This window comes from Oncorhynchus nerka, linkage group LG14, assembly GCF_034236695.1.
Source record: "Oncorhynchus nerka isolate Pitt River linkage group LG14, Oner_Uvic_2.0, whole genome shotgun sequence".
Classification (NCBI taxonomy): domain Eukaryota; kingdom Metazoa; phylum Chordata; class Actinopteri; order Salmoniformes; family Salmonidae; genus Oncorhynchus; species Oncorhynchus nerka.
Window position 1 is genome coordinate 28617353 of NC_088409.1, and position 24638 is coordinate 28641990.

The following is a 24638-nucleotide window of genomic DNA, read 5'->3' on the forward strand; positions in this document are numbered from 1 at the left end:
AGGAAGGAAACAGCAGCTATGAAGTTGCAGTTGTATAAGCCACCACTCCAAACAGTAACAACCTCAACATGTTATAATGTCCCTCTCAAATTCAGCCTTGTCTCTGCAGTGCTTTAAAAATAAGAAGGTCTAATTTTTTGTATCCTATGTAATGAGTTTCTACTAAGATTAAGAGCAAAGGTGTTGCAGGTATTGGCAGGGTAGCCTAGTGGTTAGAGCGTTGGACTAGTAACCGGAAGGTTGCAAGTTCAAATCCCCGAGCTGACAAGGTACAAATCTGTCGTTCTACCCCCACAGGCAGTTTAACCCACTGTTCCTAGGCTGTCATTGAAAATAAGAATTTGTTCTTAACTAGTTAAATAAAATAAAAATAAATCAGATTATTGCTTCTTCCATTTGTGCTCCTGTTTAGTGCCTCTACATACCCCACCCCCTGTGTAGTATTGACCTTACAACCAAGAGTAAAAACGTTGTAGTGTCTTTATTCTTTACCCAAGTGAATAAAGAAAACCTGACAGCTCCACCACCTAACGTAATTTATCTGAACACCTAGGACATCCATCCACATCTGAATAAACTGAATTGCACAAAAAGTATCTATGTGGATTGAGAACGTTACCCTCAGTTAGAGGTTGTTGTTACACATGGTGACATGCTGCTTTGATACCCCAGCTGTGGTAAAATATATCAAAAAATAAGGTGTGACATTTTCTTCACACTGATGCTCACTACATGGTGTGGTTGTGGACAGAAAAAAATGAACATTTCCATGCCGCTGTATAATAGTTGCTCTATGACTATTTACGATCACACCATCTGAATAAGGCCAGATTCTAGATAACAGATATACATGCAGTATCTATACTTAAGGGAAATTGTGAGTAAACCAGTAAATCGTATAAGTAGCTGATCTATTCCAGTTCCCTGGGGCGTTGCATGGGTGACACAGTGTGAAACCACATCAGAGGTAACTCTGTGACCTGAAACAGAGGTACATCTTCTTCCTCACCTAACTGCAAGTGATATCAAACCTGCTCAATCTCCTCTGGGGTCCAGGTCCCCAACACGTCAACACTCTGACAGTGAGCAGGTAAGAGGCTTTTACATCAGTAATGATATAATACAACATCTTTGCATTTAGTTATGTGTAAAGACTTTAACAGTTTGTTCTATGCTAGACACTCTGTCTTTTTCACTATTCTGTTTTTGCAACGGTTCCACAGTGGGGAATATCTTTAGAATGATTTTCATGCTCTTGGAGACTGTATCGGAGACTGTATCGCACTGCCGCAAGGTTTAGAAATAACTGGATATCAATGTGAGCTCAGAGAAATGCTTACAGAAATCAAAGGATGTCTGATTGTATCCATCCAACAGATTCATATCCATAAACAATGCAAATGTTTGTCTGGTTTTAGCCGCAATAGACAGGGTCGAAACTGAATAATACCACAGTACAGACAGTAAAAACCCAACTCCTGCAAAACACAGATTTCACTTCCCCAGATGGGGCAAGTTCAAAACATTTCCCAATGTTATGGGAATGTGTGCCAGACATTCAGTCTCTCTGTACTCAATTAAATTGGCAAGCAGTCAGGGATTTGTATATCGGTTTCTGCATCTAGTCCGCTCACAGACATTTGAATGGGGGGTTCTCAATGTTTGTATGGGTTTTTTCTTAGAATGTAGGCTACTGCACTGCACATAAAAACATACAGTTTGTTACGTTACAGCTTTATTCTAAAATGGATTAAACAGTTTTTTCCCCTTATCAATCTACACACAGTACCCCATAATGACAAAGCAAAAAACAGGTTTTTAGACATTTTTGCAAATGTATTAAAAACAGAAAGATCACATTTACATAAGGATTCAGACCCTTTATTGAGTACTTTGTCGAAGCACCTTTGGCAGCGATTACAGCCTTGAGTCTTCTTGGGTATGACACTACAAGCTTGGCACACATGTATTTGGGGAGTTTCTCCCATTCTTCTCTGCAGATCCTTTCAAGCTCTGTCAGGTTGGATGGGGAGCATCGCTGCATAGCTATTTTCAGATCTCTCCAGAGATGTTCGATCGGGTTCATGTCCGGGCTCTGGCTGGGCCACTCATGGACATTCAGACTTGTCCTGAAGCCACTCATGCAATGTATTGGCTATTTGCTTAGGGTCGTTGTCCTGTTGGAAGGTGAACCTTCACCCCAGTCTGAGGTCCTAAGAGCTCTGGACCAGGTTTTCATCAAGGATATCTTTGTACTTTGCTCCATTCATCTTTCCCTCATACCTGACTAGTCTCCCAGTCCCTGCCACTGAAAACTATCTCCACAGCATGATGCTGCCACTCACCATCAGTACGACCAAGAATATGTTTTCCGCGACGCGGATCCTGTGTTCTGCCTTACAAACAGGACAACGGAATGGATCGCATGCAGCGACCCAAGAAAACGACTCCGAAAAAGAGGGAAACGTAGCGGTCTTCTGGTCAGACTCCGGACAAGGGCACATCGCGCACCACTCCCCAGCATTCTTCTTGCCAATGTCCAGTCTCTTGACAACAAGGTTGATGAAATCCGAGCAAGGGTAGCATTCCAGAGGGACATCAGAGACTGCAATGTTCTCTGCTTCACGGAAACATGGCTTACTGGGAAGACGCTATCCGATGCGGTGCAGCCAACGGGTTTCTCCACGCATCGCGCCGACAGAAACAAACATCTTTCTGGTAAGAAGAGCGGCGGGGGCGTATGCCTCATGACTAACGAGACATGGTGTGATGAAGGAAACATACAGGAACTCAAATCCTTCTGTTCACCTGATTTAGAATTCCTCACAATCAAATGTAGACCGCATTATCTTCCAAGAGAATTCTCTTCGATTATAATCACAGCCGTATATATCCCCCCAAGCAGACACATCGATGGCTCTGAACGAACTTTATTTAACTCTTTGCAAACTGGAAACCATTTATCCGGAGGCTGCATTCATTGTAGCTGGGGATTTCAACAAAGCTAATCTGAAAACAAGACTCCCTAAATTTTATCAGCATATCGATTGCGCAACCAGGGGTGGTAAAACCTTGGATCATTGTTACTCTAACTTCCGCGACGCATATAAGGCCCTGCCCCGCCCCCTTTCGGAAAAGCTGACCACGACTCCATTTTGTTGATCCCTGCCTACAGGCAGAAACTTAAACAAGAGGCTCCCACGCTGAGGTCTGTCCAACGCTGGTCAGACCAAGCTGACTCCACACTCCAAGACTGCTTCCATCACGTGGACTGGGACATGTTTCGTATTGCGTCAGATGAAAATATTGACGGATACGCTGATTCGGTGTGCGAGTTCATTAGAACGTGCGTCGAAGATGTCGTTCCCATAGCAACGATAAAAACATTCCCAAACCAGAAACCGTGGATTGATGGCAGCATTCGCGTGAAACTGAAAGCGCGAACCACTGCTTTTAATCAGGGCAAGGTGTCTGGTAACATGTCCGAATATAAACAATGCAGCTATTCCCTCCGCAAGGCTATTAAACAAGCTAAGCGTCAGTACAGAGACAAAGTGGAATCTCAATTCAATGGCTCAGACACAAGAGGCATGTGGCAGGGTCTACAGTCAATCACGGACTACAAGAAGAAACCCAGCCCAGTCACGGACCAGGATGTCTTGCTCCCAGGCAGACTAAATAACTTTTTTGCCCGCTTTGAGGACAATACAGTGCCACTGACACGGCCTGCAACGAAAACATGCGGTCTCTCCTTCACTGCAGCCGAGGTGAGTAAGACATTTAAACGTGTTAACCCTCGCAAGGCTGCAGGCCCAGACGGCATCCCCAGCCGCGCCCTCAGAGCATGCGCAGACCAGCTGGCCGGTGTGTTTATGGACATATTCAATCAATCCCTATACCAGTCTGCTGTTCCCACATGCTTCAAGAGGGCCACCATTGTTCCTGTTCCCAAGAAAGCTAAGGTAACTGAGCTAAACGACTACCGCCCCGTAGCACTCACTTCCGTCATCATGAAGTGCTTTGAGAGACTAGTCAAGGACCATATCACCTCCACCCTACCTGACACCCTAGACCCACTCCAATTTGCTTACCGCCCAAATAGGTCCACAGACGATGCAATCTCAACCACACTGCACACTGCCCTAACCCACCTGGACAAGAGGAATACCTATGTGAGAATGCTGTTCATCGACTACAGCTCGGCATTCAACACCATAGTACCCTCCAAGCTCGTCATCAAGCTCGAGACCCTGGGTCTCGACCCCGCCCTGTGCAACTGGGTACTGGACTTCCTGACGGGCCGCCCCAGGTGGTGAGGGTAGGCAACAACATCTCCTCCCGCTGATCCTCAACACGGGGCCCCACAAGGGTGCGTTCTGAGCCCTCTCCTGTACTCCCTGTTCACCCACGTCTGCGTGGCCACGCACGCCTCCAACTCAATCATCAAGTTTGCGGACGACACAACAGTGGTAGGCTTGATTACCAACAACGACGAGACGGCCTACAGGGAGGAGGTGAGGGCCCTCGGAGTGTGGTGTCAGGAAAATAACCTCACACTCAACGTCAACAAAACTAAGGAGATGATTGTGGACTTCAGGAAACAGCAGAGGGAACACCCCCCTATCCACATCGATGGAACAGTAGTGGAGAGGGTAGCAAGCTTTAAGTTCCTCGGCATACACATCACAGACAAACTGAATTGGTCCACTCACACTGACAGCGTCGTGAAGAAGGCGCAGTAGCGCCTCTTCAACCTCAGGAGGCTGAAGAAATTCGGCTTGTCACCAAAAGCACTCACAAACTTCTACAGATGCACAATCGAGAGCATCCTGGCGGGCTGTATCACCGCCTGGTACGGCAACTGCTCCGCCCTCAACCGTAAGGCTCTCCAGAGGGTAGTGAGGTCTGCACAACGCATCACCGGGGGCAAACTACCTGCCCTCCAGGACACCTACACCACCCGATGTTACAGGAAGGCCATAAAGATCATCAAGGACATCAACCACCCGAACCACTGCCTGTTCACCCCGCTATCATCCAGAAGGCGAGGTCAGTACAGGTGCATCAAAGCTGGGACTGAGAGACTGAAAAACAGCTTCTATCTCAAGGCTATCAGACTGTTAAACAGCCACCACCATTGAGTGGCTGCTGCCAACACACTGTCATTGACACTGACCCAACTCCAGCCACTTTAATAATGACACTGCCACCCAACTCCAGCCACTTTAATAATGGGAATTGAAATGATGGAAATGATGTAAATATATCAGATCTAGATCCACTTTAAACAATGCTGCTACTTATATAATGTTACTTACCCTACATTATTCATCTCATATGCATACGTATATACTGTACTCTACATCATCGACTGCATCCTTATGTAATACATGTATCACTAGCCACTTTAACTATGCCACTTTGTTTACTTTGTCTACATACTCATCTCATATGTATATACTGTACTCGATACCATCTACTGTTTGCTGCTCTGTACCATCACTCACTCATATATCCTTATGTACATATTCTTTATCCCCTTACACTGTGTATAAGACAGTAGTTTTAGAATTGTTAGTTAGATTACTTGTTGGTTATCACTGCATTGTCGGAACTAGAAGCACAAGCATTTCGCTACACTCGCATTAACATCTGCTAACCATGTGTATGTGACAAATAAAATTTGATTGATTTGACCATGCTTCACCGTAGGGATGGTGACAGGTTTCATTCAGATGTGACACATGACATTCAGGCCAAATAGTTCAATCTTGGTTTCATCAGACCAGATAATCTTGTTTCTCTTGGTCTGATTCCTTTAGATGCCATTTGTCAAACTCCAAGCGGGCTGTCATCTACCTTTTACTGAGGAGTGGCTTCCGTCTGGCCACTCTACCATAAAGGCCTGATTGGTAGAGTACTGCAGAGATGGTTGTCCTTCTGGAAGGTTCTCCCATCTTAACAGAGAAACTCTAGAGCTCTGTCAGAATGACCATTGGATTCTTGGTTACCTCTGTGACCAAGGCCCTTCTCCCCCGATTGCTCAGTTTGGCCGGGCTGCCAGCTCTACGAAGAGTCTTGGTGGGTCCTGTCACGTTCTGACCCTAGTTCTTGTGTTATTTGTTTGTTTTAGTTGGTCAGGGCGTGAGTTGGGTGAGCATTCTATGTTTTGTGTTTCTAGGTTGGTTTTCTGTGTTCGGCCTAGTATGGTTCTCAATCAGAGGCAGAACAGGTGTCATTAGTTGTCTCTGAGAATCATACTTAGGTAGCCTGGGTTTCACTGTTGTTTTGTGGGTGATTGTTTCCGTGTCTGTGTTTGTTCGCCACACGGTACTGTTTCGGTTTTGTTCACGATTATTGTTTTGTATATCATTGAGTGTTCAGTTTGTTTTTTAAATAAACAACCATGGACACTTACCACGCCACATCTTGGTCCGATCCTTGCTACACCTCTTCAGACAAAGGGGAGGAGGAAAACCTTTACAGTTCCAAACTTCTTCCATTTAAGAATGACGGAGGCCATTGTGTTCTTGGGGACCTTCAATGCTGCAGACATTTTTTGGTACCCATCCCCAGATCTGTGCCTCGACACAATCCTGTCTCGGAGCTCTGCGGACAATTTCTTCGACCTCATGGCTTGGATTTTGCTCTGACATACACTGCCAACTGTGGAACCTTATATAGACAGGTGTGTGCCTTTCCAAATCATATCCAATCAATTGAATTTACCACAGGTGGTCCAGTTGTAGAAACATCTCAAGCATGATCAATGGAAACAGGATGCACCTGAGCTCAATTTCGAGTCACATAGAAAATAGTCTGAATACTTATGTAAATCATGTATTTCTGTTTTTTAGTTTTTATAACTTAACAAAATGTTTTAAAAAGTTAAGGGGTCTGAATACTTTCCGAAGGCACTGTGTGTACTGTACATGTGCAATGTACTACATATCGCCAATATAAGCCAGAAATAACAGCTAGAGAGAGTGCATAACTAGAAAAACATTTCTGTCTGTCTGTCTCTGAGTAAGCCACATACATTTAGTTTTTTTTTTACCTTAATGTCGCAATCCCCTTTGGACAGTCACCGGTTCCTAACAGCTGTCCTTGAATAGGTCTGCTTGGCCTAAAATATGAGAGGATTCGGTTCCTGAATTACTAACTTCTCCTTTTTATTTGGTTCAGAGTGGCAAATGAAGAGAGGAATGCGGGTGAGACTACGAGAAGAGTGTCCTGAGTCTGTGAAGGTGTTTCAAATGAAGAGAGGAACGCGGGTGAGACTACGAGAAGAGTGTCCTTAGTCTGTGAAGGTGTTTCAGGTGTTCCGCTGTTTCGTTGGTAACAATGGATCACGTCAAGGCAACCACAGATTACTATGTGAGTAACGGTCTTGTTATGCCACATACTGATGAATGTAGTTCTTTATGACGACAAGAGCAATAGATGCTGCAAGAAATAATTGGGACTAGCAGACAAAAAAAAATATATTAGCCAGGTAAGTCAAATAAGAAATTATATTTTATAACATGGTTGGTCAAGAAATGAACAGAATAAAACTAAATATGTATGAGACAATTTATAACAATCTGTACATTAAAACTTGTATTTTAAAACAATGGTTAGAGAATCTGAAGCCATTTAAAATATTGTTCAAAATCATAGAAACTACAAGTGTATGATCTTAATTTGATCATGCTTTTGTTGCTGAGAATTTTCCTGCACCACAGGAAATGCAGATAAGCTTTGTAATTTACATAATTTCACTGAAAACTTACACACGGTTATATTGACATTACTTTTCATGTAGACTACTTTTGTCCAGCTAATATTCTAACCACCAATCAAGCACCATTATGGACTAAATGTTCATATCCTGTGGCTTCAGGACTATTTTGCTGTGACTATATACAGTGGGGCAAAAAAGTATTTAGTCGGCCACCAACTGTGGAAGTTCTCCCACTTAAAAAGGTGAGAGGCCTGTAATTTTCATCATAGGTACACTTCAACTATGACAGACAAAATGAGAAAAAAATCCAGAAAATCACATTGGAGGATTTTTAATGAATTTATTTGCAAATTATGGTGGAAAATAAATATTTGGTCACCTACAAACAAGCTAGATTTCTGGCTCTCACAGACCTGTAACTTCTTTTTTAAGAGGCCACTGTCCTCCACTCGTTACCTGTATTAATGGCACCTGTTTGAACTTGTTATCAGTATAAAAGGCACCTGTCCACAACCTCAAACAGTCACACTCCAAACTCCACTATGGCCAAGACCAAAGAGCTGTCAAAGGACACCAGAAACAAAATTGTAGACCTGCACCAGGCTGGGAAGACTGAATCTGCAATAGGTAAGCAGCTTGGTTTGAAGAAATCAACTGTGGGAGCAATTATTAGGAAATGGAAGACATACAAGACCACTGATAATCTCCCTCGATCTGGGGCTCCACGCAAGATCTCACCCCGTGGGGTCAAAATGATCACAAGAACGGTGAGCAAAAATCCCAGAACCACACTGGGGAACCTAGTGAATGACCTTCAGAAAGCTGGGACCAAAGTAACAAAGCCTACCATCAGTAACACACTACGCCACCAGGGACTCAAATCCTGCAGTGCCAGACATGTCCCCCTGCTTAAGCCAGTACATGTCCAGGCCCGTCTGAAGTTTGCTAGAGAGCATTTGGATGATCCAGAAGAAGATTGGGAGAATGTCATATGGTCAGATGAAACCAAAATATAACTTTTTGGTAAAAACTCAACTCGTCGTGTTTGGAGGACAAAGAATGCTGAGTTGCATCCAAAGAATTGAAGATGAAACGTGGCTGGGTCTTTCAGCATTACAATGATCCCAAACACACCGCCCGGGCAATGAAGGAGTGGCTTCGTAAGAAGCATTTCAAGGTCCTGGAGTGGCCTAGCCAGTCTCCAGATCTCAACCCCATAGAAAATCTTTGGAGGGAGTTGAAAGTCTGTGTTGCCCAGCAACAGCCCCAAAACATCACTGTTCTAGAGGAGATCTGCATTGAGGAATGGGCCAAAATACCAGCAACCGTGTGTGAAAACCTTGTCAAACGTTTTTCTGTAAGTCTTCACCTCTGGCATTGCCAACAAAGGGTATATAACAAAGTATTGAGAAACTTTTGTTATTGACCAAATACTTATTTTCCACCATAATTTGCAAATAAATTCATAAAAAAATCATTTTTTTTCTAATTTTGTCTGTCATAGTTGAAGTGTACCTAAGATGAAAATTACAGGCCTCTCATCTTTTTAAGTGGGAGAACTTGCATAATTGGTGGCTGACTAAATACTTTTTTGCCCCACTGTAGGTCAAATTAAGATGTGTAATAGGTACACACATTTGTATGAATATAGCACTGCATCATCTTGAGTTTAGTCAGAGATACAAATGCGCTCTGTCCTATGAGGAGAATCCAGGGCCTGTATCCATAAAGCGTCTCAGAGTAGCAGTGCTGATCTAGGATCAGTTTTACCTTTTAGATCATAATAAACAAGATTATATGGGCAGGGGGAATGCTTCATGCATACGGACCCAGAACATTGTTGTAGTTAGCTAATTTTCCTTCCTCAAATTCTCTTTTCCTCTCCTATGTCTCCAGATTTATGAAGACAACTACAGCTTTTCACCAGAAACAGGCAGTAGCCAATCCAGTGGCGTGCCCTGCAACCAGGATGGCATCATGGACTTCACCCGGAGCTACTCTCCTGTGGTCTACAGCCTGGTGTTTGTGCTGGCGCTGGTGGGTAACATCCTGGTGCTGTGTGTGCTGATGCGCTACCGCACCTCTCAGACAGGCGGGGCCTGCTCCTTCTCCCTCACCGACACCTTCCTGCTCCACCTGGCCGTGTCCGACCTCCTGCTGGCCCTCACGCTGCCCCTGTTCGCGGTCCAGTGGTCCCACCTGTGGCTGTTCGGTGTGGCCGCCTGCAAGATTTCCGGAGCCCTGTTCTCTCTGAACCGCTACAGCGGCATCCTGTTCCTGGCCTGCATCAGCTTCGACCGCTACCTAGCCATCGTCCACGCCGTCAGCACCGGCTGGAAACGCAACACCTGCCATGCCCAGATTGCCTGTGCCCTCATCTGGACAGTGTGCTTGGGCCTGAGTGGGGTGGACATCGCCTTTAGACAGGTGGTGGAGATGGAAGTGGGGCGCTCGGGGGATCATCAGGGCCTGCTGGTGTGCCAGACTGTGTTCCCCCACAGCTCAATGCAGTGGCAGGTGGGGATGCCGCTAGTCAACTTGGTGCTGGGTTTTGGGCTGCCCCTGCTTGTCATGCTCTACTGCTACATCCGTATCTTCCGCTCCCTTTGCAACGCCTCGCGCCGCCAGAAGAGGAAGTCCCTTCACCTCATCGTCTCCCTGGTGTCTATGTTTGTGCTCTGCTGGGCACCCTACAACTCCTTCCAATTGGCCGAAAGCCTGAAGAAGCTGGGCATGATTAGTGGAGGCTGCCAGTTTGGCCGCACGGTGGACATCGGGATCCTGGTGTCTGAGAGCATGGGCCTGTCACACTGTGCCCTGAACCCGCTGCTGTACGGCTTTGTGGGGGTGAAGTTTAGGAGGGAGCTGACCAGAATGTGTAAGGGGCTGCTGGGACAGAGGTTCTATCCAGGGATGAACAGATGGGGAGGACAGAGGAAAACACGGAGGACCACTGGGTCCTTCAGCTCAGTAGAGAGCGAGAACACCTCCCACTTCTCTGTCATGGCGTGAACCAGCCACGTGCACAGAGAGGGGTCTACCTGTACCCGAGCACCTTTTTGTTGTTGTTCTGAACCCACAAGTCATCGTAAAGTCATCAAGTTCACCACCGCCAACCCCCATCCCATTGGTCTGCCCTGTACAGAGCTTGCGTGTGCCTGGTATCCAAACATGCATGGCTTGGGATGCAGTCACCGTTCGAGTCTGTGTAGCAAGCTACCTAGTTTAAATATCAACAGTACTGCCACAGCAGCATAACATTTGATCTACATCATCATCAATATTTTGTTTGGTCTACATAGCCTTCGAGCAGCAGAGAGGCAGAAGACAGAGAGGAGCAGCTGCATTCAGGCTGTACGACCCTCTGACCCATCTCCATCCCTTCATCAGTCGGGTGTTGCACATGTGTGTCAGGGCAGCAGCAACACAGGTAGTCTGGACTTTAGCTAACCACCATATACTAAAATATCCACACAGGCCACCAGCCAGCCATATACCGTAGCATGAGTTAGAAGAGTATGAATATTATAGTATATAATGAAGTTATTATTTAAGAGCATTGAAGAGAAATCACAAAAAAATGCTAGTTAACTATCAGGTTTACATCAATCATCAACACAATGATCAGCTGATAGCCTATTGTCTTTACCCAATGTCAATCATGTGTTTAGGAGGCACTAACTAGCGTGCTTACAATTTTTGATGAGTGAGTGTGTTGTTGCAGAAATAAATAGGTTTATGTTTTTTTTTTATCTCTACAAAGGCAGGTAGTATGTTATGAATTTAGAGATGTACTTTTTTTAAGGTGGTTGTCACTAGTTATCACAGCCAAAAAGGCAAAATTGGCTCTAATGTAAAAATGTATGAAAACAAAAAATAATTTAAGGTTAGGGTTAGGCATAAGGTTAAAAGTGTGGTTAGGGGTAAGGTTAGGTTTAAAATCAGATTTGAAGAAGAGAGAGGGAGAAAGAGGGAGAGGGGGATGTGGAGACTGACAGAAAAAGAGAGAGGAAGAGAGAATACAAGACAAAAGGGGGACAGGGAGTCATGAAAAGAGGGAACAGAAATTGGAATGATTGTGAAAATGACAAAATGGGGAAGAAATACAGATGTGCGCATTGTGTCAAAGTGAGGAAAAAACTGATGTTATTTTGTTGTGATTCGTTCCTCTGGTGCTTCATGATAGTTGCCTAGCTCAAAATTATGGTGCTTTTAAAGACCACACCTTCTCAGGACGGGGAATTTTTCATATAGTAGTCTACTTTCGCTATCTTCTTGTAAATACAATTTTGGGGTCATTTTTGTTCATGAGATTCTACAGTCCATCCAATCGCATAGCCTACCATGTTAACCCCATCTGCCTCTAGTGTTTGGCTTTATGATAAATTGATGACTAATTTCAAGGAACTGCTAAATAGATTTTTTTTAAATGTTTGATACCCACTCCCTCAAGAGGGCTAAGTCATCAATATATGTGTTACTCATATATTGCCTTGTAGTTTTGAAGGCAGCAAATACTTATACATTTCAAATCCTCGCAGCAATAATTTTTTCTTTGGTTGATTGCTTCATTTTGTTACTTGCTGAAGAGGGGAAACAACGGTGTTAAGTCATGACAGACATGCAGCTTTACTTTACCTATGGCAAACTGTCCACGTGTCCTTTGGTACCAGACTGTTGTTCAACATTTGCTAATTTACCTATTTAGATGAGATTGTTATCAATCAGTCAGCACAACAGATATGTACATGGGATTGTATGCATGTATTTCTATGTTGTAGAAATTTGAGGAAGTAGAATAAAACATTGGGGGAAATGTAATTTTCATATCAATAAATAAATGATATGCAAATATCTTGTTACATCTCTAGATATTTTTGGCTATACAACATTTCAAGGTTAATTTACCTGCATTAATGTAGCAAGTAGTATCAGGAAACATTCCAGTAGTACTTACCAAAAAAGGCCAATCTCGCCATCTGGTGGACAACATATAAAACAATTTATGTTATATTTCTTTCCTTATCCTCTTAATCTGTAGGATACATTATCTCTACTTTGAAACAACATGGCAGGTGAAAACAAATTCCCAGGCCATTTAACCTCAGAGCATTTCGTATTATTCTGTATGTAAATCCGAGACACTCCATTTAGTATGATATGTTGTGTTTGGTATGGGTACCAGTGGAGGCCCCTCAGAGGAGGAAAGGGAGGACCATCCTCCTCAGTGAATTTCATACAAATAAAACATTTTAGAAGTGATTATTTTCAGATAAAACTATACTAAATATATTCACGTCACAAAAAAAATTGATTAAAACACACTGTTTTGCAATGAAGGTCTACAGTAGCCTCAACAGCACTCTGTAGGGTAGCACCATCGTGCAGCCGGAGGACAGCTAGCTTCCATCCTCCTCTGGGTACATTGACTTCAATACAACCTAGGAGGCTCATTGTTCTTACCCTCTTCCATAGACTTACACAGTAATCATGACAACTTCCGGAGGACATCCTCCAATCTATCAGATCTCTTGTTGCATGAACTGACATGTTGTCCACCCAATCAAAGGATCAGATAATGAATCTAGTACAGAAGGCATAAGCTACAGCTAGCTAGCACTGCAGTGCATATAATGTGGTTAGTAGTTGACTCAAAGAGAGAGTAAGACAATAGTTTCACAGTTTTGAACAAATTAATTTCTTCCAAAATGAAGGAGAAACAAGAGAAAGATAGAGATTTCCAGATTGTTTAAATCACTTTCTGTTTCACTTACTTAGCTAGCAAATGCAGCGAGCTAGTTTAGCCTACTCAAACACCCTGCTCAAATAGAGGGATGCTATGTTAGCTAGCTGGCGATGACTATCCAACACAACACTGGAACTCTTCCAAGTCAAGGTAAGCTTTTGGTTTTACTAATTTATTGCCACCAGGTGAGGTAACTGCTACACTGCTTACTGACTGTATGATTGTAGCAGGTTAACATGTTAGTTCTAGTATTAGCTATGCTGACTATGACGTTATTTTAGCCAATATGGTGACAACGATGTAGGGGTTATGATATGGTTTTGCTTGTAAAGGTTTTTTCGCCTGGTCACATACAGCCGATGTGTAGTGCAGTGAAGTCCACAAGCGAAGGGAAACGGTGAGTGGAGTGGAGTGCGTAAATGCGAAGAGGAAAACAGTGGCTGCTATAAAAGTGAATCATCTCGGGGTGTATTCATTCTGCCGATTCTGTGGAAAATAAGTTTCTTAAACGGAAGCAAAAGGAACAAAACGGGGCTAAACATATCTGAATTTGTCTAATATAAACTGGTATTTGCAACTGTTGGACTAATGATTAGACCCTAGATCAGCTAGATGCAGGCAAGAAGAGTGTGCAAGGCGATATTGAATGTGTCACTGTCTGTCACCTAAAAACATGATCTCGGCCTGTGTGCACCTACGTTGTAAACTTTCATTCATAGGCTAGGTTGTAGCAACCTCATGATGTGTATAGGCAAAATTCGAGAATCATGTCGTAGCCTAAACCTATCACTGTCACATTGAACTGGATGAAAGGAATATGAATGACAGTCATCCAATATACTGTAATAGAAATAAGCTATTCTCATGAAAATTGTCCTCCCTCATCTTCAACGGCACCGACCGCAACTGATGGGTACATAAGACAGATGGTTACTTAAATGTGGTTGGTCAGGGTGGATGGGTGCGTGAGTTTGAAACTCATCACAGACAACTTTAGCATTTTAGCTAATTAGCAACTTTTCAACTACATACTACTTTTGAGCTACTTTGCAACTATGTATAACGCAAATGTCTAGCAACCAAAGGTTGCGAGTTTGTATCTCACCACGGCCAACTTTAGCATTTTAGCTAATTAGTAACTTTTCAACTACTTACTACTTTGTAGCACTTTTGCAACTACTTTGCATGCTAGCTAACCATTACCCTAACCTTAACCCTTTAACCTAACCTAGAGGTGGCAGGTAGCCTAGTGGTTAAAGGAATATAGAGTCTTGGGAGTTAGAGTCTTGGGCTCGGAACCGAAAGGTTGCTGGATCAAATCCCTGAACTGACATGGTAAAAATCTGTCGTTCTGCCCCTTGAAAGGGCAGTTAACCCACTGTTCCTAGGCCATCATTGTAAATAAGAATTTGTTCTTAACTGACTTGCCTGGTTAAATTATAAATTAAACTTAACACTAACCCCTAGCCTAGCTAACATTTGCAAGCTAGCTTATGATCGCCACCTAGCCAGAATTCGTAACATATCATACATTTTGCAAATTCATAATATAGTGTACATTTTTGCAAATTTGTAACATATAATATGTTTTGCGAATTCATAACTTATTTTACATTTTACATATTCGTAACATATAATAGGAATTGTAATTCTTAACATATCATACAAAATCGAAGATGGACATCCACAAATGAATAAATACCATACTCAGTGGTGACCCGTCATTCAGGGAAGGTGGGGCAGAACCCCACCTATTTTGACCCCAACGTTTAAAACAAAAAATATATATATGTACACTACCGTTCAAAAGTTTGGGGTCACTTAGAAATGTCCTTGTTTTCCATGAAAACATACATGAAATTATTTGCAAAATGAATATGAAATATAGTCAAGACATTAACAAGGTTATAAATATAGATTTTTTGTTGAGATAATAATTGTGTCCTTCAAACTTTGCTTTTGTCAAAGAATCTTCGATTTGCGGCAATTATAGCCTTGCAGACCTTTGGCATTCTAGCTGTCAATTTGTTGAGGTAATCTGAAGAGATTTCACCCCATGCTTCCTGAAGCACCTCCAACCAGTTGGATTGGCTTGATGTGCACTTTTTACGTACCATACGGTCAAGCTGCTCCCACAAATCCTCAATAGGGTTGAGATCCGATGACTGTGCTGGCCACTCCATTATAGACAGAATATCAACTGACTGCTTCTTCCCTAAATAGTTATTGCATAGTTTGGAGGGTCTTTGAGTCATTGTCCTGTTGTAGGAGGAAATTGGCTCCAATTAAGCGCAGTCCACAGGGTATGGCATGGTGTTGCAAAATGGAGTGATATTCTTCCTTCTTCAAGATCCCTTTTACCCTGTAAAACTCTCCCACTGTACCACAATCAAAGCACCCCCAGACCATCACATTCCCTCCACCATGCTTGACAGATGGCATCAAGCACTCCTCCAGCATCTTTACATGTTTTCTGCATCTCACAAATGTTCTTATTTGTGATCCAAGCACCACAAAATTAGATTTGTCTGTCCTTAACACTTTTTTCCAATCTTCCTCTGTCCAGTGTGTGTTCTTATGCCCATCTTTAATTTTTATTGGCCAGTCTGAGATATGTATTTTTCTTTGCAACTCTGCCTAGAAGGCCATCATCATTTCTCAGGACAAGAATAGACTGACAAGTTTCAGAATAAAGTTCTTTGTTTCTGGCCATTTTCAGCCTGTAATCGAACCTACAAATTCTGACACTCCAGATACTCAACTAGTCGAAAGAAGGACCGTTTTATTGGTTCTTTAATAAGAACAGTTTTCTGCTGTGCTAATATAATTGCGAAAGGGTTTTCTAATAATCAATTAGCCTTTTAAAATGATGAACTTGGATTAGCGAAGACAACGTGCCATTGGAACACAGGAATGATGGTTGCTGATAGTGGGCCACTGTACACCTATGTAGATATTCCATTTTAAAAAATCAGCCGTTTCCAGCTACACTAGTCATTTACAACATTAACAATGTCTACACTGTATTTCTGATCAATTTGATGTTATTTTAATAGACAAAAAAAAGTGCTTTTCTTTCAAAAACAAAACAAATTCTAAGTGACCCCAAACTTTTGAACAGTAGCAGGGCTCGACAGTGCGAGTATTTCACTCGCATTTGCCCCTAAAAATAAAATGATTTACGAGCACAGTGTGCGAGTAAAGATGACAACCTACCGTAATCTATTTTTCTCCCGCTGCTAATTGTTTAAAAACAACATGTCCCACATTCCACAAGCGGCATACGCCAACCACTGTAGGGTTTTCAGTGATGACGCAGTCCAGTCAGATTGAAAGAAAAGTGAAGAACACTGTAAAAAAGTATCGGTATATACCGTAGGCTATAACTGACCATACTAAATGGAACATATCAAACTAAGTTGCATCTCTCAGAATTACTCATAGAATAATATGAAATGCTCTGAGAACATATTGGACCATAGGATATGTAATGTATATATGCATAACCCTGTTGCTTTTAGTAGGCTAATCTTACCGAGGAAAAGACCACCTGCAGTGGGTTTGCTGGTCAATACATATACTGAGCAGGGATGGAGAGGGAGCTAGTGAGGTAGGCTGCAGTGGGTTTGCTGGTCAATATATATACTGAACAGGGATGGAGAGGGAGCTAGTGAGGTAGGCTGCAGTGGGTTTGCTGGTCAATACATATACTGAACAGGGATGGAGAGGGAGCTAGTGAGGTAGGCTGCAGTGGGTTTTCTGGTCAATACATATACTGAACAGGGATGGAGAGGGAGCTAGTGAGGTAGGCTGCAGTGGGTTTGCTGGTCAATATATATACTGAGCAGGGATGGAGAGGGAGCTAGTGAGGTAGGCTGCAGTGGGTTTGCTGGTCAATATATATACTGAACAGGGATGGAGAGGGAGCTAGTGAGGTAGGCTGCAGTGGGTTTGCTGGTCAATACATATACTGAACAGGGATGGAGAGTGAGCTAGTGAGGTAGGCTGCAGTGGGTTTGCTGGTCAATACATATACTGAACAGAGATGGAGAGGGAGCTAGTGAGGTAGGCTGCAGTGGGTTTGCTGGTCAATACATATACTGAACAGGGATGGAGAGGGAGCTAGTGAGGTAGGCTGCAGTGGGTTTGCTGGTCAATACATATACTGAACAGGGATGGAGAGTGAGCTAGTGAGGTAGGCTGCAGTAGGTTTGCTGGTCAATACATATACTGAACAGGATGGAGAGTGAGCTAGTGAGGTAGGCTGCAGTGGGTTTGCTGGTCAATACATATACTGAACAGGGATGGAGAGGGAGCTAGTGAGGTAGGCTGCAGTGGGTTTGCTGGTCAATACATATACTGAACAGGGATGGAGAGGGAGCTAGTGAGGTAGGCTGCAGTGGGTTTGCTGGTCAATACATATACTGAACAGGGATGGAGAGGGAGCTAGTGAGGTAGGCTGCAGTTGGGTTTTCTGGTCAATACATATACTGAACATGTAACCACAGTAATGGTGGCCAGTAAATCAATTAATAAAAAAGTAATATTGACAAATTAAACAAATTGTAGACCTTTAATCTTTTCCAAAATATCAACAGACACTTAACTTCAATTAAGCATGAAACATTTCACAGTGTTAACTTTCTCTTTATCCCTGGTTTTATCTCTTCAGTGTTGGTGGGGTATAGCATACATTTTCAACAACAAAGACTGCACTTCCAGTTTGTGTTCTTTACTATGTTGAACTCTGTCTTCATTCCTAGGCACAGCACATGGAACCAACGTTGGCATACAAAACATTCAATCAAAACAAAACAAAGCGTAAGACGTAATAAATAATATGAAATATCAATGCAGTATGACGAATTTCGAATTAGCCGTCCATTGTGTTATATCATAAATTGTCTTACATGCCGTCACTGTTGTCAAAAGATTATAAACATGTTAAATAAAGTTACTAACCCAGTCAGTCTTTGGGCCACATCCATGGTTCTTTATCAGTGACACACATGAAGCAGTTGTTGGCTTTGTTGAACTCTGACATCAGAGGCATGAACTGAACATATGGCTGTCCCACACTACTACATAAAAATAAAGAATTTACATTTACTTTGAATTAAATGTCATTACATACCAGACATTTTTAATATATCCTCAGCCATTTCTTTTCACAGTTGCTCCATGTGTTTTTGAAGGTTCCATATTAATTTGGGAAGGGATGTTGGGGAAGTTCTGTGCAACTTCCTTGGCCATCTACACCAAAAAATAACAGCTAACCATTCATTATTGAAAATATAACTATCAAACCTGCAATACAAAGACCCCACAGCTGAAGGTGTCCTGCTGCATGGTGTGAGTTATTTTCCCTCCTTTATGTCCGCCCAGTCGTCTTTTCCATGGCAGGATCTTCTCATTTTGAAGTATTCTCTTTTTTATGTAAAAATAATGGAATTATGATTAACAATAGGCAAATGAATACACAAGCCAAATTTGTATGCTGTTTTCCTTATCACTATAATCTAGTAGTAATTTATTAGTAGAGGTAATTTCCTTTATGCCCCATTCTACACACAGCCTAAATTATAGGCACTGAACCATTTACAGGACACTAAAAGTGGCATATAGGATCCAACCCTATCACAGAGTGAATAAATGTACAGTCGTGGCCAAAAGTTTTGAGAATGACACAAATATGTATTTTCACAAAGTCTGCTGGCTCAGTTTGTATGATGGCAATTTGCATATACTCCAGCATGTTATGAAGAGTGATCAGATGAATTGCAATTAATTGCAAAGTCCCTCTTTGCCATTCAAATGAACTGAATCCCCAAAAAACATTTCCACTGCATTTCAGCCCTGCTACAAAAGGACCAGCTGACATCATGTCAGTGATTCTCTCGTTAACACAGGTGTGAGTGTTGACAAGGACAAGGCTGGAGATCACTCTGTCATGCTGAGTGTGTTCGAATAACAGACTAGACGCTTCAAAAGGAGGGTGGTGCTTGGAATCATTGTTCTTCCTCTGTCAATCATGGTTACCTGCAAGGAAACACGTGCCGTTATCATTGCTTTGCACTAAAAGGGCTTCACAGGCAATGATATTGCTGCCAGTAAGATTGCACCTAAATCAACCATTTATCGGATCATCAAGAACTTCAAGGAGAGCGGTTCAATTGTTGTGAAGAAGGCTTCAGGGCGCCCAAGAAAGTCCAGCAAGCACCAGGACCGTCTCCTAAAGTTGATTCACTGCGGGATCGGGGCACTGCCAGTACAAAGCTTGCTCAGGAACGGCAGCAGTCAGGTGTGAGTGGATCTGCACGCACAGTGAGGCAAAGACTTTTGGAGGATGGCCCGGTGTCAAGAAGGGCAGCAAAGAAGCCACTTCTCTCCAGGAAAAACATCAGGGACAGACTGATATTCTGCAAAGGGTACATGGATTGGACTGCTGAGGACCGGGGTACTGTCATTTTCTCTGATGAATCCCCTTTCCAATTGTTTGGGTCGTCCTGAAAAAAGCTTGTCCGGAGAAGACAAGGTGAGTGCAACCATCAGTCCTGTGTCATGCCAACAGTAAAGCATCCTAAGACCATTCATGTGTGGGGTTGCTTCTCAGCCAAGGGAGTGGGTTCACTCACAATTTTGCCCAAGAACACAGCCATGAATAAAGAATGGTACCAACACATCCTCCAAGAGCAACTTCCCCTAACCATCCAGGAACAGTTTGGTGATGAACAATGCCTTTTCCAGCATGATGGAGCACCTTGCCATGAGGTAAAAGTGATAACTAAGTGGCTCGGGGTCCAAAACATAGATATTTTGGGTCCATGGCCAGGAAACTCCCCAGACCTTAATCCCATTGAGAACTTGTGGTCAATCCTCAAGAGGGGAGTGGACAAACAAAACCCCACAAATTCTGACAAACTCCAAGCATTGATTATGCAGGAATGGGCTGCCATCAGTCAGGATGTGGCCCAGAAGTTAATTGACAGCATGCCAGGGCGGATTGCAGAGGTCTTGAAAAAGAAGTGTCAACACTGCAAATTTTGACTCTTTTCATCTAATTGTCAATAAAAGCCTTTGACACTTATGAAATGCTTGTAATTATACTTCAGTATTCCATAGTAACATCTGACAAAAATATCTAAAGACACTGAAGCAGCCAACTTTGTGGAAATTAATATTTGTGTCATTCTCCAAACTTTTGGCCACGACTGTAGAGCGTTTTTAGACTTTAAGAAAAAAATATTAAGTGACAGTTTCATCAGTACGTGCTTAAAGAAAGTCATATCACAAAGATCAGATGACAGTGCCCACCAAATCTATGACAGTAGAGAATGAATTGTAAGCACCAAGTGTGTGTCAAAATAAAATCTGAAAATGTCAGTTGTTGAAAATAATACTTCTATTTTCAATAGCAATTTATGATATATGCAGTTGAGGAATAGTCCATGTACCAACACTACATGTAGGACGGACATAAGACATTCCCACATACAGTATTTGATTATTTTTTTATTTCACCTTTATTCAACCAGGTAAGCCAGTTGAGAACAAGTTCTCATTTACAACTGCGACCTGGCCAAGATAAAGCAAAGCAGTGTGACACAAACAACAACACAGAGTTACACATGGAATAAACAAACGTACAGTCAATAACACAATACAAAAGTCTATATACAGTGTGTACAAATTAAGTAAGATTAGGGAGGAAAGACAATAAATAGGCCGTAGTGGCAAAATAATTACAATTTCGCAAATAAACACTGGAGTGAGATGTGCAGAAGATGAATGTGCAAATAGAGATGGTGGTGCAAAGGAGCAAAAAAATAAATATATAAAAATAAATAACAATATGGGGATGAGGTAGTTGGATGGGCTATTTACAGATGGGCTACATACATGTGCATGATCTGTTAGCTGCTCTGATAGCTGATGCTTAAAGATAGTGATGGAGATAAGAGTCTCCAGCTTCAGTGATTTTTGCAATTCGTTCCAGTCATTGGCAGCAGAGAACTGGAAGGAAAGGCAGCCAAAGGAGGAATTGGCTTTGGGTGAAAAATACCTTCTGGAACGTGTGCTACGGGTGGGTGCTGCTATGGTGACCAGTGAGCTGACATAAGGCGGGGCTTTACCTAGAAAGGACTTATAGATGACCTGGAGCCAGTGGGTTTGGCGACGAATATGAATCGAGGGCCAGCCAACGAGAGCATACAGGTCGCAGTGGTGGTTAGTATATGGGACTTTGGTGACAAAACGGATGGCACTGTGATAGACTGCATCCAAATTGCTGAGTAGAGTGTTGGAGGCTATTTTGTAAATGACATCGCCGAAGTCAAGGATCGGTAGGATAGTCAGTTTTATGAGGGTATGTTTGGCAGTATGAGTGAAGGATGCTTTGTTGCGAAATAGGAAGCTGATTCTAGATTTAATTTAGGATTGGAGATGCTTAATATGAGTCTGGAAGGAGAGTTTACAGTCTAACCAGACACCTAGGTATTTGTAGTTGTCCACATATTCTAAGTCAGAACCGTCCAGAGTAGTGATGCTAGGGGGGTGGCAGATGCGGGCAGTGATCGGTTGAAGAGCATGCATTTAGTTTTATTTGCATTTAAGAGCAGTTGGAGGCCACAGAAGGAGAGTTGTATGGCATTGAAGCTTGTCTGGAGGGTTGTTAACACAGTGTCCAAAGAAGGGCCAGAAGTATACAGAATGGTGTCGGTTGTGTAGAGGTGGATCAGAGAATCACCAGCAGCAAGAGCGACATCATTGATATATACAGAGAAAAGAGTCGGCCCGAGAATTGAACCCTGTGGAACCCCTATAGAGACTGGCAGAGGTCCGGACAACAGGCCCTCCCATTTGACACACTGAACTCTGAGAAGTAGTTGGTGAACCAGGCGAGACAGTCATTTGAGAAACTGTTAAGGGATTTTTTTTTATCAATAATGACTAATTATGTATACATTTCAATCAGGATTGACTAATCAGAATACTATTATGTTACTGTATAAGATGTATGAATTGTATTTGAATCCTAGTACTGAATATAATGTGTGTCATTATAATCAAGAATTAGAACAATGACTGTCTGTTCCTTGGTAGAAACGAATGAACTTATCGTCAGACTGGCTAGAATGCTTATCTACACAGGAAGACCTTGGCTCGGTCATAAATTATCTAAATTGGTGGGAGACGATGTGGGAAGGCTTGAGAACTACACTGCCATTGTACCGGAGTGGAGAAGAGACGGGGCAGTTCGAAAACTAATGACGTCATTTTCAGTTTATGACCTGTGGTAAATTGAATCGTGTTCAGTACTCTCGAGAATAAACGCTAGTGCTTGATTTTGAGACTGGTCTCCGCCCATTTTAAGCAAATAAGTTTCTCATAAACTTACAAACTATTTATTTACTACTTACAAACTATTAATGTAAAACCATCTGAGATCAAAAAAAATATATATATGTATATATAAAAAGAATTGACAAACTAAAGGGTGTGCAATGTGTAGGCCCACTGAGTGGACATTCTGAGCCTTGTTTGAAGTCACCAGGTCACATGACCAAGGAGCTATTGAAATTCTAAAATGTGTAAAATGCATGTAAAACCATGTGAGATAAAAATGGACAAACTCAAGGGTGTGCAATGTGTAGGCCCACTGAGTGGACATTCTGAAACGTGCTTGAATTCACCAGATCACATGACAAAAGAGCTATTGAAATTCAACATTTTGAAAAATTCATGTAAAACCATGTGAGATGAAAATGGACAAACTACAGGGTGTGCAATGTGTGTCTATGCCATCGGGTTAGCTACAACCAATTTTGAAATTGTTAGGAGTAATGGTTAAAGAGCTATTGAATTTTGAAAATGTTGATTTGTCACTATGTTGCCGGTCCCTAACTGCTGTTGGTGGATGTAAGGAAAACTACAGGCGAATATCCGTCGAATATACAACCTGAAACTAACTTTACCTCGGTGCTAATCTTGTGTCTTCAGATCAGAGAAGGAGGAGAGGAGATGAGATGAGATTTAGGGCAGGCGTTTTTAGTCTAATCTATTGAGATGGACTTGCTCCGCGAATTTATTATAACTGAAGCATTATTCTCAGGCCCCGATGTAGCACAACTACCACGGTTGAACAGTAGGTTAAGCATGCAAACTAGAACTGTCTCCAACATGTATGTACAACAATATGTATAGCAGCGCTGCCTACCAATACAGAAGTGGATACAAGTTTCCCCCGAAGTAACCACAGCTGTTGATACCAGCAGTATATCTGCCAACCTGGTCTCAGAGCATTACGTATTATTCTGTATGTTCCGAAGCAATCCATTTAGTACGATTTTTATTTATTTTATTTTTATTTAACCTTTATTTAACCTCTTAGTCCGCCCCATCCCGCATGCGGTATCGTTACTACAGCCTCAAGCTCATTAGCATAACGCAACGTTAGCGATTTTTAAAAATCGCAAATGAAACGAAATAAATATGCCTGTTCTCAAGCTTATCCTTTTCTTAACAATCCTGTCGTCTCAGATTTTCAAAATATGCTTTAGAACCAGAGAAAATCACTAATTTGTGTAAGAGTGGTGATAGCTAGCTTAGCGTTAGCATTAGCATTTAGCACGCAACATATTCACAAAAACCAGCCAAGGAATCAAATAAAATAATTTACCTTTGAAGAACTTCAGATGTTTCAATGAGGAGACTCTCAGTTACATAGCAGATGTCCAGTTTTTCCTGAAAGATTCTTGTGTAGGACACATCGTTCCCTTTTGTTACTATGCATATGGCTACCGAAACTAACCGAAAATTCAGTCACCTACATGTCGAACTTTTTTCCGAATTAACTCCATAATATCGACTGAAACATGGAAAACGTTGTTTGAATCAATCCTGAAGGTGGTTTGTCATATTTCTCTCCATTGAAAGCACCGTCCTTGTAGCCTGGTTTGTTCTGAGATTTGAATGGAAAAATACCGGGACCTGACTTTTTTGCGCACCAATTGCCACGCAGACACCTAGCGGGACACCTGGTAAATGTAGTCTCTTATGGTCAATCTTCCAATGATATGCCTACAAATACGTCACAATGCTGCAGAGACCTTGGGGAAACAAGAGAAAGAGTCCGTTCATTCCTGTCGCATTCACAGCCATATAAGG

The 24638-nt window shown here is 42.3% G+C and overlaps 1 protein-coding gene and 1 long non-coding RNA gene across 4 annotated transcripts; one reads left to right on the plus strand and one right to left on the minus strand.

Annotated features, from left to right (window-relative positions):
* Positions 1-881: 881 nt before the first annotated feature.
* Positions 882-12580, plus strand: LOC115118469 (C-X-C chemokine receptor type 3-2-like). 3 transcript variants are annotated; one of them, XM_029647083.2, is made up of 3 exons: positions 882-1090; positions 7186-7377; positions 9623-12580. In XM_029647083.2, exons 2-3 carry the CDS (start codon positions 7345-7347, stop codon positions 10736-10738), a joined length of 1149 nt encoding a protein of 382 aa, XP_029502943.1. In that variant the 5' UTR covers positions 882-1090; positions 7186-7344; the 3' UTR covers positions 10739-12580. The 3 variants fall into 3 exon arrangements, with proteins under 3 accessions (XP_029502943.1, XP_064883983.1, XP_029502942.2); XM_065027911.1 differs by lacking the exon at positions 882-1090 and adding an exon at positions 6487-6688; XM_029647082.2 differs by lacking the exons at positions 882-1090; positions 7186-7377 and adding an exon at positions 7385-7495.
* A 5446-nt stretch (positions 12581-18026) lies between these two features.
* LOC115118475 (uncharacterized) lies at positions 18027-24005 on the minus strand. Its single transcript, XR_003861846.2, has 2 exons — positions 18435-24005; positions 18027-18231 (listed from the first exon to the last, which is right to left on the minus strand). It is a non-coding gene; the product is annotated as an uncharacterized LOC115118475 (long non-coding RNA).
* Positions 24006-24638: the final 633 nt, after the last annotated feature.